The sequence below is a fragment of the Gambusia affinis genome, linkage group LG06, assembly GCF_019740435.1.
Source record: "Gambusia affinis linkage group LG06, SWU_Gaff_1.0, whole genome shotgun sequence".
Lineage (NCBI taxonomy): Eukaryota > Metazoa > Chordata > Actinopteri > Cyprinodontiformes > Poeciliidae > Gambusia > Gambusia affinis.
Window position 1 is genome coordinate 21,069,053 of NC_057873.1, and position 13,267 is coordinate 21,082,319.

At 37.5% G+C, this 13,267-nt stretch overlaps 2 protein-coding genes across 4 annotated transcripts in view; both read right to left on the minus strand.

Annotated features, from left to right (window-relative positions):
- Window positions 1–1,105: 1,105 nt before the first annotated feature.
- Window positions 1,106–10,949, minus strand: mlf1 (myeloid leukemia factor 1). 3 transcript variants are annotated; one of them, XM_044120622.1, is made up of 8 exons: window positions 10,775–10,949; window positions 8,944–9,109; window positions 3,074–3,142; window positions 2,806–2,877; window positions 2,539–2,664; window positions 1,547–1,706; window positions 1,361–1,475; window positions 1,106–1,214 (listed from the first exon to the last, which is right to left on the minus strand). In XM_044120622.1, exons 1-8 carry the CDS (start codon window positions 10,819–10,821, stop codon window positions 1,151–1,153), a joined length of 819 nt encoding a protein of 272 aa, XP_043976557.1. In that variant the 5' UTR covers window positions 10,822–10,949; the 3' UTR covers window positions 1,106–1,150. The 3 variants fall into 3 exon arrangements, with proteins under 3 accessions (XP_043976557.1, XP_043976559.1, XP_043976560.1); XM_044120624.1 differs by lacking the exon at window positions 3,074–3,142 and adding an exon at window positions 4,391–4,435; XM_044120625.1 differs by lacking the exon at window positions 3,074–3,142 and having other exon boundaries at window positions 10,775–10,948.
- A 325-nt stretch (window positions 10,950–11,274) lies between these two features.
- The window catches only part of rsrc1 (arginine/serine-rich coiled-coil 1), a 146,227-nt gene continuing 144,234 nt past the window's right edge, over window positions 11,275–13,267 (minus strand). Inside the window, exon 10 of the mRNA XM_044120621.1 lies at window positions 11,275–12,985. Coding sequence (XP_043976556.1) covers window positions 12,893–12,985 — 93 coding nt within the window. The 3' untranslated portion in view covers window positions 11,275–12,892. The remainder of the gene's footprint in view (window positions 12,986–13,267) is intronic.

Consider the following 13,267-nt stretch of genomic DNA (forward strand, 5'->3'; position numbering starts at 1 on the left):
AAAGTGGTGCATGGCTGGCCTGCAGCTGGCCAACACCTCAGCCACATCTGAGCTACTGACAAGTGCTGCCATCCAAAAATACTTCTCTGGGTCACCGACATGCATAGAAGGTTCAAAGCATACTTGCTCACTCATAAACCTGATGTGCTATTTTATTAAAGCTAAACTGTTGAGCAGATATCTGACATGGGGAAATGAGCAAGAAGAAAAGAGGATCAGGTTCATTCACACAACTTTATTTTTAGACATCCTGAACTGGCAGACCTCACTTTTAACACAAAACGTACAAGAATAAATCAGTGAGAGTAATCTCTGCGTTCGTCTATAAAGCACAAAGTACAACAAGTAAAAACAAACAATATAAAAAGATTAAGGGCAAGTGTGTTTGTACAAAGATTTCAGTATTTAAAACAGACGCTAAATAGAAACAAAACCGGATATATTCTATGTGCATTGCTTTATTTTACAACAAAGAATGTATGAACATCGTTACCTTTTTATAAGCTGAAAAGATAATGTTTATGTAATGCTTTGTGTTGGCTTATATTAAATCCCAAGATTTTGGATTTCATTCAATTTAATGTGATATAAGTTTGTGATTGCAATGTGACAAGACCTGGAAGGGTTCAATGGGTAGGAATACTTTTGCAAAGCATTGTAAATAAAATGCTGCAGTTTTGAAATTTCTTCTTTATAAAAAAACATATAAACAAAAACAAACAAACTTCAAAATAATACCACTCAGGTATAAATGCAATCTTTTACTTCTGCCAGATTGTCTGTGTTTATTTTTGCTTTGTGGGTTGGAACTGAACAGGAGCTCAAAGTATGATCTGCTTAGTTAGTGTTCCCGTAGTCATATTACTGTTTCAGTTGTACCTGAAAAGAAGCTCTATAAACTGACATCAAGCCTTTTAGAGGCTTGATAAATAATAAGTTTAAACCAGATGTGATGGAACAAGGAAACATCTGCAACATACACTACGATGTGTGCATCAAAGAACAGATATGTGTGACATAATATTTTGTGTCCAACTGTAATAGATTCTTTCTCTATTTCATGCGGTGCGTGTCTCTGGAGTGGGAGGAAGGCACCACTTTGAACTGCGAGATGTGTAATTGGCTTTAATTACACGTAAAGACAGAGGCATCAATTTTCGTACTCGTCGGTGTTGCCTGAGCCTTTACGTCCAGCCTTTCTCTTCCGATGACCTCTGGAAAAAAAACAGACAAAAAACCCCCAAACTAAATAAGCACCAAAAATAGTCACAATCTGATTAATCTCAATTTAGGTGTCCTATGAAGTTTGAACCATTTGTCTGCTGTGTATCCAGCAGACACATGACGTGTTAATACTGACCTACGGGGCTGCTCAGGACCTTCAAGCTGAGGTTGCATTGGGCCAGGCATGGGGTCTGGTGACAGAAGCCCGGATACCTTCTGCTTCCATTCATTATTAAAAGAGGCTGCTTCAGCTGTGGGGGGGAGATAACGTTAGTTACAGTCAGACTATCTTATAGGGCAGAGATGCAAAGCTTTCACATACATTCATCCATATTCATGAAATCCTGTTTAATCTCTTCCTCTCCAGTTTGCATGTTATGTCTCTTCTCAACAACATGCTCTCTGTCCTTGATTTGGTGTCCAATTTTCATCTTCTGCAGACCGCTGTCGGTGTCTTTAACAGCTTTGCGTGTCTCCTTTATCTGGGAAAGACAGCAGTGTTAAAGCTGTTACATTTAGAATCATTAAACAAGTTCATTTATTTATTAAGAGTTTAGTGTATATATAAGATTGTTCTATAACGATAATAAATGCATGCAAGAAATTGCCTAGTTACTGAAATGGGACCATTTTTGGCTTAACTGGGCCTGAACATCACAGACAACCCTGATCATCCTCTTCCTTGGAATGTAATGCAAAAACAAAATGTCTTCAGTCAGAGGCTTCTTCAGAGACATTGTAGTACACAACACTATAGAAGATCCTCCATCACCTTCTGCTAACAACTCTTTGAAGAAACTTGGGCAGTTTAAGCTACAAGATTTATTTTCCTTTTGAGATTAATGAAGAACTTTTGCACTAAATTGAAATGAAATGTCAGACATGTAATCTTTAGTCTTTCTTTTGAAGGAGAAAAAAAATAAATCATTGTCACATTTCCATCACACACAGTGTGACGTCTCTTGTGCTCCTAACATAAATAACTAATGACAGCTTGTGACAGAAAAGCTGTTAAAAAAATAATTTAAACACCAATAATTGGAGCTTTTAAACAGAAGTTGGAATTGGTTAAAATCAATTACTTACCAAAAAAAAAACAACAACAAAAAACAGAGATCTGAAATTATAGCTAAAAAGAGGATCATTGCATATCTGGATAAATGTGCCAGTAATAACATCACAAGAGTTTCTATTTAGAGAGTTTAACTTTGACTTTAGTTAATATTTCTCACAGACAGATTTTTTTTTAGCATCTCAAGACATAAAGCAGGATTCTTCAGCACATCACCACTCCTAGAGTACTAGAGTACTTACACCTCCTGGGGCACAGCGAGTCGACGTCGTTGCTTGGAACATCTTTGGAGGCTCATCTCCAACTTTTGAATATGACATTACCGATGATGACTTGAATGAGTGGCCATCTGCATTTGGAGACACGTCCTCCAAAAAACAAACAAAACAAAAAAACACAAGCACAGAATGTAACATAAGACAGCTTTCACTTAAAAATAGATTTTATTGCTACTTATTTATTTAGCACCATCTATATGAATAAAACAAAAAGCATTTTGGTGAACTTACAAAGTCTTCCATGCCTTTTCTCATGTTGGACATCATGCTGTCAAACATGCTGAAATGGTTCTGCATCATGTCCTGCTCAGACAAAAGGAAACCACAATGAAAAGTCCGTCTAAAAGCTGTACACTATCCTTGATGGTCACTTGACACAAGGGCGTAGGTTTGGTCTAAGTTTTGGTGGGACCTTACAACTTACTGACACCCCCACCCCCACCCCCGCATCGACCATTTTTGACCACCAAAAATGGTGGTCTGAGAACTAACACCTCACCTGGAGCCCTGAAGCTCCAGCCACCTCTCCACCGTTCAGCTCTGCCCCTTGCTCTGCTGTCTGAACATCCTATGTGAAAAAATATTACATAATTAACAGACCTATTCTACCTCACATTCAGTGCTGACCTTACTAAACACCGGACTTTACAACAAATGCGTTGCGTGATAGATATCCAACTTATGGGTCCACTCACTGTACTTACAGCCGAGATAGCGAAATAACTTCTAATGTCTGTCGTCCTTTTCTTTTTTGGTGGCGACATGGTCTCGGAGACTCATAATAAATGTCAAACTCAGAAGGAGACGCGTTCACTTTCAGCACCATGGACCAAGCTTCCGTTCCGCGTGTGGCCAGCTGGCCGCCGCCTGTTGCAGCTAATCAAAGAACGTAGATCCACGTTCTTTGAGCCAATAGCTGCATGGGTCGTCACAGTTCATAACAGCGAATTTTAAAATGAATGCTACCACTGCGTAGTATATTGAAATATTAAACTAATCAATGTAGATTTTTGTTTATTTATTTTGTTTTTGTTAAAAAAATACATGTTTTTTTTTTTTTTTTATTAATATGGCAAAAATTGGTCAGGACTATTTTATATCCCTTGAATATATACCCAAACCTACGCCCATGCTTGACATTAAGAAGTCGTAAACAGCTGCATTATGTAGGTTAAAAAATATACATGCAGAAATATTTTTTTATATGAACCATTTTGCAAACTATAACCACAATAATAATGAGTAAATAATCCAAAACAAAAAAGAGCTGAGCTTTTCAGTGTTTGTTTCACTCACAAACACTGAAAAACAGCTCAAGACATTTTTTTATTAGGTTTGTTAATGCCAAAGACTGAATGAAAGCCAGTGCTTTGATAATAACCTGACCAGGATGTTAATAATCATTAATGTTTGTTAATTATCGCTAAAGCACCAACCGTATGTTCTAACTAAAAATTTACCAATCCATCTGACACTAATTGAATATGTCCAAATGAGACAGGAAACTCTCAAAAGACAATAAAAGAAGTATCTGCTTGAGACATTTAGGTTTATTGCAAAGAAAGGAAACAGTTCAGTGGTTACTCTCTATTCTGATTACTGTTTTTATTTGTTGTTTGTTGTCCTATATTCATAGGATGACAGTGTTGGTGCCCTAGTAATGCATCCTAAATAATGAAAATTACTTGCAATGAGTATTCAAGCAAAACCCACTTGTTTGCTAGATAATGCTAAAATGCAATGAATGCAGCCAGCTGCGGTTAGAGCATGCACTCAGTCAGGTGAGTTTCTCTTTACACGCTCAGACCCAACTCACCGTGCTGCCAGTGCTGCCAAAAGGCAACAATGACCGGCTCATATCCTGAAGATTCAAACGATATCAGTTTAGCATCTCAATAGCTGTATGCTACAAAGACATGCTAAGACATGGGTATTTTCTATTTAAATCAACAAGTCTGGCAAAAGCACAAGTAGTCATATTTCTTGCACTTGTCTGCAGTCTAACACATCAAAACTGCAACTGTCCATGAAAGATTAACAGAAAGAGGCACCTAATTGTGAAGTGGAAGGAAATATAACATGGTTTTCAAATAAAATAATCTAAAATGGTAGTGTCTGTACTGTAGATTCAAATTTTACTACAACTACAGCTTTTCTCGGGTTTGTTTTATACCAGGGCTACGTATGTAGACCAAAATCTTTGCCTTTTCTCTTTTACAAAGTGACACAAGTTTAGTCAGAGTGAAGTAAAAAAAAAAAAACATCTGTAGATTATTTTCCATTAAAAAAAACATGATTTAATTAAAGCCTACTGTATTTACTGTGACGATAAAAGTGACCTGTAAAAATGATCTAAAAACACAATCATCAATAGGAAAGCTAAACTGCCCAAATAATTCATATTTTAATACATAGTGATGTAAATATCAATATATTGATCTAATGCTGTTACGGAACCAACATTGGTGGAAAAAGATATTGCAATCAATAAAAGCAACAATCCCATCCACACAAAGTTTTTAAGGTGTATAGACTTCCTTAACTAGAGTGTATTGTGGTTGCAATAAATTCTTTACATGGTCATTTTTTTCCCCCCCATGAGAACAACAAATTGTTGTCAGCAATAAAACATGTTTCTTGAAGTGGATCCCAGTAAGTGACTGGGTTTTCTTCCACTATTTGAAACAAACCCACGCAGTGCTGCATTTTAATATTTTTTTTTTTTAAAGGCGACAAACTTTTTGTAGCTGGAAACACCTCGACGATGATAAAAATGGAGCAGCCTGTAGCCTCCTACATCCCGAGTCTGAGCTCTGCCCGCCAAGACCACAGGTGTTTGTGACCGCACGGTCTTGGCCAAACATCTCAACACCCGTGGGGATTTTCTGGGGTTGCGATGTGCAGGGTTATTGTGTGTAATCAGTGGGGTGTTGAATGACTTGTGTTCCATGTGTAATTAGGTTGCATCGCCAGAGATTAGAGTGAGTTTAACACTGAAAGCGAGCCTCATTCTAGGAAGGCTGTAGTGGGCCGGGCGGTCCAGTCAGGACATGACTCCCCTGGGGTTAAAGGGGGTTGCAGAGTCCACGGCTGCACTCTCAGCTCTTTTCAAAGGTCAAGCTGATGTAAAAACGCTCCTGAACTGCCAATTTTATCCCACCGTGGCATCTATGAACTAATAAATGTCAGTTGGATAGCAGTATGCAGTATATTTAGACAAGGTATGAGAGAGAGTGCAAACAAAGTTAAACAGATTCACTCGTCTACACACTGGCAAAAATCTTAAGGGGTTCTGAAATTGAACAATTTTTTTATGTTTCGTTCACTGTGATTTTGAACAGAAGCAACTGATCCAACAGATTCAAATACGAGATGAGAAAAGTAAGGTGCGCATAGTTTTCATAAATTCACTTTCATCACCGCCTCTACCCTGCAGCAAAAGCAATTTGATTTAAGCATGTGCATTGATCTGAAAAGTATTTATTTGACCACTTAAATATTTATTTTCTTTCGCTGTTCTTCATTACACTTAAATGTTTCAGGTCATTAAACAAATTTTAATATCAAAGAAGATAAGATGAGTAAATTAAAAGAAAAAAAGTTTTCAAATTATTTAATTTATTTAGGGTCAAAAAGCAGCCCAAATAAACCAATCTATAGGTTTTCTGAAATGCTGTGCCAGTTTTATGATGAATGGTATGAGAAAATGTTTACTTTTATCATGCTAGGCTAAGGAAAACTTTCCCAAATGTCCTGGGTACCATCAAGATGTTTCCTTAGGAAGTGTTTGATGGGCCTTTGAATACTTGTTACAGTGGTTTTTCACCTTGGCAGCCATTTTTACCCAGTCTCTTTTCTATTGAGTAATGAACCCAGATGCTAATTGAGGTCAGCAGTGTTCCTTAATTCTTTTTCGTCCTCCTGGTTGAGTCGTTATTAATGTGGTTCAGGAGTAATTTTGGTGGATTGTTCATTCCTGGGAAGTTTTGCAACAATTTTACTGAGCTTATCTGTGCTGATATCTAAAGATTTAAGTGTAACAGAGAAATTGATTAAAAAAACAAAACACAGAAATGTTTAAATCCACAAATGTGGCATCAAGCAAACACAACACTGTTTATCATTATTATTAAACCTCGGCACACTACTTAAAATGGCAGGCAAAGACAGCTCATTTCAATAATCTAAAACGGCATTAGTGTTGTTATTTACGATCACATTTGTAAACAGATGAACGGAGGCTGTGAATGGCAACCCAAACCAGACCAGACAGCGTAGGTGTAGGCAAAAGAGAGAAATGTGAGAACTCAGCAGTCGAGGAAGGTGGACGTTTTGTCCCACTGGGATTCTCATCACAGAACTAGTAGCACAACCATCCAAACTTGCGTGAATATTGCAAGCTGGAACTGTGGGTTACTGTGCTTACAAGCATATTTTGGAGCCATATGTGTGTGTTCTTCGAATGTGTCTCCGTGTGCACATTTGTGCCTGTGATACTGGAGAACAGCTTGGGAGCGAGCTGTCTGTCATCTAGCTGCTAATGCAGCAGCGATGCCAAGTTCTGCGAAACAGATGGACGAAAAGAGCAACAATGAGGGAATAGAGTGCCCACGACATCTGAACATAGAACACATGCCGCGTCAAAGCCAGCAATCTGAGCACCGCTTCAGGCTTCAGGCTTTCCACCACTGCCGGTCTCAACTTCCTCTGACCGTGTGGGACATCAGAAAGCAGTTTATTTAAAAAAATTTTTTATTAATAAACAGTGCATATCCTGGTTAATATAGCTTTGATTGCATGCATCTTCTCATATTTTATTATTCTATTGATCACTTCTAAGTACTGAGAGAGCACGCTGCTTGGGGACTGAGGTCACACTTCTGATGAAAGCCATTATCAAGGATAAATATACCAGCTCTCATGGGAGACTTGGATTAAAGCAGGTGACTCTGGCTAAGTTTGACTCAGCGGATCAAATATACAACACTTCTCTACATACAGTACATGTTCTTATTATTATTACAAGCCAGAGAAATTAACACCACAATGGTAAGGAGCAAGGAGGGTAAAATGACACAAGTGAACCAAACGGTCTACGGGGAATTACAGAGGTATCCATTATTACCTACTTCCATATTTTTTGGAGAGATTTTATGTGAAAGAACAACACCGAGTAGTGCTCAACTGTGACGTGGAAGGCAAAAGATACAAAGTTAAAAAAATTTTTTACCAATAAAATCAAATAAGTACAGCATGCAATCTGCTCCTTTTACAATTTTACACCCAAATAAAATACAGCTGCCTTCAAATGTCATCTAATTAGGCATGTAATTTCTATTTCAACATGTTCTGAGAAGGTGTTAAAAGTTCTGGACATTAGAGAACGACGAGCATCCTGGAAAGGAAGGAGCCCACCATGCAACTTTACAGCAGGGTCGGTTTACACGCTAGTTTTGCACTCCACAAAATACGGCTTATGAAGTGTAGAAAGAAGAAGGAGGTAATTGTTGAAATGCCCACGTTAAAGTTCAGCAAAAGTTGTGAAGCTGTTAGAAGGTTCTATTTTTAGATGAGAACAAAGTGTAAGTTTATCGGGACGGAGGTGCCGGTTAGTCCCATAATCAGTGGGTTGCCGGTTCAATCCCTGTTCCATCTGCCAAAACACTCCAAACCACCTTTCCTGCGGGCGGTTCTGGTGCAGCTGTGGCTCCTATCGGGTAGTTTACCATTGTGTGTGTGTGTGTGTGTGACTGGGTGAATGACTGAATGTTGTGTTAACTACAGTGACTTGATAAAGAGCTATACAAGTACAGGCTATTTACCATTGTCATAGAAAAAAATGTGAAAGACACACTTTCTGGAAAATATTTGTTTTGTAACCCAAAATACACATTCCCCATTGTGAAGCAAACACACACACACACACACACACATACTAACGTTTGTAGCTGTAGTGTGAAAGATGTGAATCCCTTTGAACAGCACTGGTTCTCCCTCACTGATTTCAACAAATGTTCGAATCCAGAGAAGTGTTTTTAAAAAAAAAAGCATGAAAATAAAACAAGAAAGCAGTGTGTTAGTGGAACAATGTGCTATAAATAGGCCTTCTAACCGTTGGGAGAGGCCAACAGGGTTGCCCTTCTACATAACCAGAAACAAACATGGCCAATCACCTCTGCAAGTGGAGTATCGGTTGCAGTAGATGTGGCCAGTTTTCGGAGCCTAACCTTAGTAAACACAGCGCTTCCTCAGGAGAAAGCACTGGACGTCTTACAGGACGACTGAAACATATAAATGGAGGGATATAATAAAGGATAATAGTGCATCGCCTAAATTTGAACATTTTTGTTTTAAGATCTACGTTCTCACCCGACACTCATTTCTTTGATCAAAAGAAGGTCTTGGTTGTTCGACCATGTCGCGGTCGCCATGGTTTCTCCCATCTGTGATGCTTCTGCCAAAGGGGAAACCAAATTGTCCGGAGAAGCTGCGCATCATCTGCATCATGTGCTCTCTATGAGCACGGAATGGATCCCTGAAGAAAGACAGAGGGGAAGAAAAGACAAAAAGGGCAGCTTAGCAATAACATAGGCTTAAAAATCAAATAAAAAGCATCATTACACTGTAGTGCTCTTTCTAAATTATGTCAATCATGACCTTGAACTTTATTGTGTTTTAACGGTACTGTTTCATGTTAGATAAAAAAAAATAAAATGTTGCACAACATTGTGAAAGATACATGATTTTCAAAGGTTTTTGCATAAAAAGTGTGATGTGTACATGTAAGCAGCCCCTCTGACTAAATAATTTTTATAACCCCTTTGTGAGACAGTTCAAGTTATGAGAATATTAGCTTTGTGGATCTAGAGCCTTGGCAAGTTCTTCTTCACAAAGGTAAGACTGAATGAAAAGCATCTGGACACAGATTCTTACTTAGAAGCTTTGATAGAAGATCATTCATCTTCTTTTTTTTTTCTAAACACCACATGGAACTTTGCTTCAACTGTTGAAATACTTCTATATCATTTGTATTCTTATGTTTCAAAACAAACTTCCATAATGAAAGAATGAATTCATATTTTGCAGTTATATATTCATTATTAAAATTTGGAGAAAATAAAAAAGTTGCGGCCCGTGACCAAGAAACAGGCATTTTTACTCCTCACACAATGTCAACTTTACACATATATTGCATGAAAATATATTGAGGAAAATAATGCAAATAGCCATTTTTTAAAATCACAAACACTGCTCACAACTCTCTAATTTTGGCCAGTCTCTTAAAAGCGTTGTAGAATTGCAGTTCTGCTATTCTATGGACTCAACAGACCTCTGTGAGATGTTTAGAGCAATTGTTTTATAACCTAAATTTCTCTAAAACTTTATCCCTGACTTAGCAGGTGTGTTTCTTGAACTTCAGGTTGCTGATTGTTTATTAATGATTTCTAAAAACCCCAGAGGCCAATCATATTTAGGGATATTTAGGAATACATCTATACTGCCCTCCCACCAATGTGCTTTTATTGGGGCTCTACTGAAAAAAAAAAAAAAAGTACATTTAAGTTTGTGGTTGTAACTTGATGAAGTTTTAGGGTTGTGAATACTTTTGGAAGGAACTGCACTTTCACAAAACGACTCCCTTTTCCGCTCACCGTGAATAAATTCTTTAACGAAAACACCACCATGAAATGAGAAGCACCCCCTAAAATAAATTTAGCCAGCCTTAGCACTTGACTTAGAAGTCGGGTCAAGTGTGGCCACACTAAAGCTCTGCGGGCCTCCACTCATGGATCATGTCAAAGTCGCTGCAGCCCTCTGACAGTGTGAACACTCACTGAGACATGAACAGAAAGTGTCTCTAAAAATGTTCAGAAACGTATTTTTACTTAACTCTTCACTTAAATCTGTTAAAAAACCTCACATGATGGAATTTTTATTTGGTTTGTAAACGTTTTTATCTTCAGCAGCTGTTGCTAGGTAACTTAAAATTAAACAACTTTCCCATACAAGCTCATGGCACTTTTTTAGGATTAAATTGCACATCTTGTTACATTTTCCGACACTTAAAATGTGTTTCCCCCACTGTTATGAAAATTTAGGCTGTTTAGATTTATAATAATGTCGGAAAATTCGAAATGCGTCCTCTTCAATTCAAGCTAGAAAATTCTAACTAAATTACTGCTCCGCTTTCGGAACTTACGAAAAGAATGGGTCCTCTTCGAAATCCTTCAGTATGTTGTTGGACATTTCCGCTGATTCCTAAAGACGTAGATATTTCTTTGTTGTTTTTAATGAGACTTAACGACCAACATGTCCCCGCTCCAAGACGTAACAGCAGCAGCTGATCCCGAGTGTGAATAGAACCAGTCGCTCAGAAACCGGCCACGTGATACAAGTCCGACGCTCCTATTGGCTGTTGTTTGGGCTCCATCTACGCGCTGTCTGTTGGAGTTGGCTGCTATGGCAACAGCACTCAAGAACTTTCTTATAAAACTCACGTGGCTTATCACTGTAGTGCACATTACTACAAATGTCCTTGTCCTTATCATAATTTTGCACGCAGAGTTAATGTCACCCAAAGTGAAAACGATTTGTTTTTAGGTAGATCTATTGTCATTCTTGAACTATATTTTTAAAAAAAGAGAGATTTTATTTTACTTATTTTTTACAAGACAGCATATCTAGTTCGCACAGATATGTAGAACATTTATTTTTGCAAATGCAAGTAAGTCATACGACTAAATTTAACGTGGGCTTAATATAATATTGAGTTATATTATATTCTTAATTATCATTTCATTTCGACACCAAGTGTCTGGAGACTATAATAGCGACAGCATGTCCCAGACTCCGTAGTATAGGTTTACCATCTGGAGGTTCCACAAATAGCTTCGTGGGTTGACTCACCTCCATGAATCCATCTCAACTAGCAACATAACACTGAGAAAACACAAACTTAAATCCCTCAATAGTACACATGAGTAGAAGGAATAAAATTCAAGGCAGAGTGTTACAGTTTTGGTCAGAAGTTTATATCCAGTCAATCGTGCTAAACTTCTAATGACACATGTACATTTCTTCTTCAAGGTGTAAGGAAGACTATACAACATATAACTTTAGTGATTAAAAAAAGAGGAAGGGAAGCTGGTTCGGATTTTCATAAACAACCAAGTTTAGTTGATCATAAACTAGAAGATGGTAGTTTACCTGTATCACCGTTCGTAACTAAGTTTAACATTTACATGGATTGGAGGTGGATCTCAACCAAAAAAAGAGAGGGATTTGCCCAAGAAAAATCACCACCTTTAAGACTGACTAGAGTTTATATGTGTATATTTTTTATGTCTGTGGAGGAACAGATTAAACTCCTTTATTGCAAAGACGAGGACTGTGTTTGGAGGATGTCAGAACAGTGGTAAGCATGGTGTTGCTGGCACCATGTTGTGGGTTTGTTTCATTGTCAGTGGCACTGGTGGGAATATTGTAGACCTTTAAATTCTTAAATGTTATCTTAAATCAGAAGCCAGACAGTTGAAATTGAGAAAGGATTGAAATTTCCAACAGGATGATGAGCCCAAACACTGATAAAAGCTGGGTTTGGAACAGAAACACAGGCAAGCATTAAACTTCCCTTAATGTTTGCCTGTGTATAATTATGAATTTGCCAGCATAATTGTAATACTGGATTTAAACAACATATCTCAACAAATTCGGCTAAAAATGGAATTCTCACCGCAATTATTATAGAATTAGAGAAAAACCACAGCAAATTCAAATGTTAATTTTCTAAAAAAAAAAAAAAAAAGTTGCATTATCTCTCCACCCTGAACAACAATTCAAACAAATCATTAAAGCCATATACAATTCTGGAAATGCAGATGATTAGAATATGCAAACTTGTGTCTGGAGCAGTAAATATACTTATTTAACTTTAGATACTCAACAAGAGCCACAGTGTTTTGTTAAGGAAAGAGTTGTCAGTAAATTTTATTACAATGTTCCCAACATCAGTCACAACTAACTTTTTATTGAAAGGTAAAACAGAATGTGTCAAAGTTCACATCTATGTTAAAAAAATAACATTTAACCATAACATAATTAACCAAATCAAAATCATCAACATCAAAAAAAAAAAAAAAAAAAAAAAGCAAAACAAAAAACGAAATGGACCAAAAACAATTTCCCTCAAAAGGCTTCGCAAAAGTGGACATAGGCATTGTTGAGATGTCCCAAAAGAAGACACAGTGAGACTGAAAGTGAAGAGCTGAACTAAAAACTACGCTGGGAACAAAAAGCTCTTATTGGACGCTGTTGGCCTTCAGGCTACAGGACTTCCCATCAGTCGTTCTTGTCGCAGTGAGATCAATCTTCTCAGCCAGAGATCTTCAGCCGTCTCTTTATCCATGAACAACTGCAGGCCAGCAGAGAGAGTAGGAAGATTAATTAAAAAAAAAAAAAAGAAACAGGACCAACAGTTTGAGTAAACTCAGCTACAGGAGCAAAACATACTTTTGTACAAGAGCCACATTTAACCAATCTATGTTCACAAACGCTGACACAGATCAGAAGGGTGAAGTTTAGTGGCCCATCAATATAATCTGGAATTACACTTCAAACTTGCAATATGAATATTTAATTATTCTGCTTTTGCCTTGATGATAAATACATGTTTTTTGTTTTATTTGATCAATTA

Coding starts and splice junctions, on each gene's coding strand:
- mlf1 (XM_044120622.1), bottom strand. CDS start 10,821: ATGTCCAACAACATACTGAAGGATTTCGAAGAGGACCCATTCTTTTC. Junction 2,878..3,073: donor CTGGAGCTTCAGGGCTCCAG/GTGAGGTGTTAG, acceptor TTGTCTGAGCAG/GACATGATGCAGAACCATTT. Junction 1,476..1,546: donor TTTCATGAATATGGATGAAT/GTATGTGAAAGC, acceptor TCCCCCCCACAG/CTGAAGCAGCCTCTTTTAAT.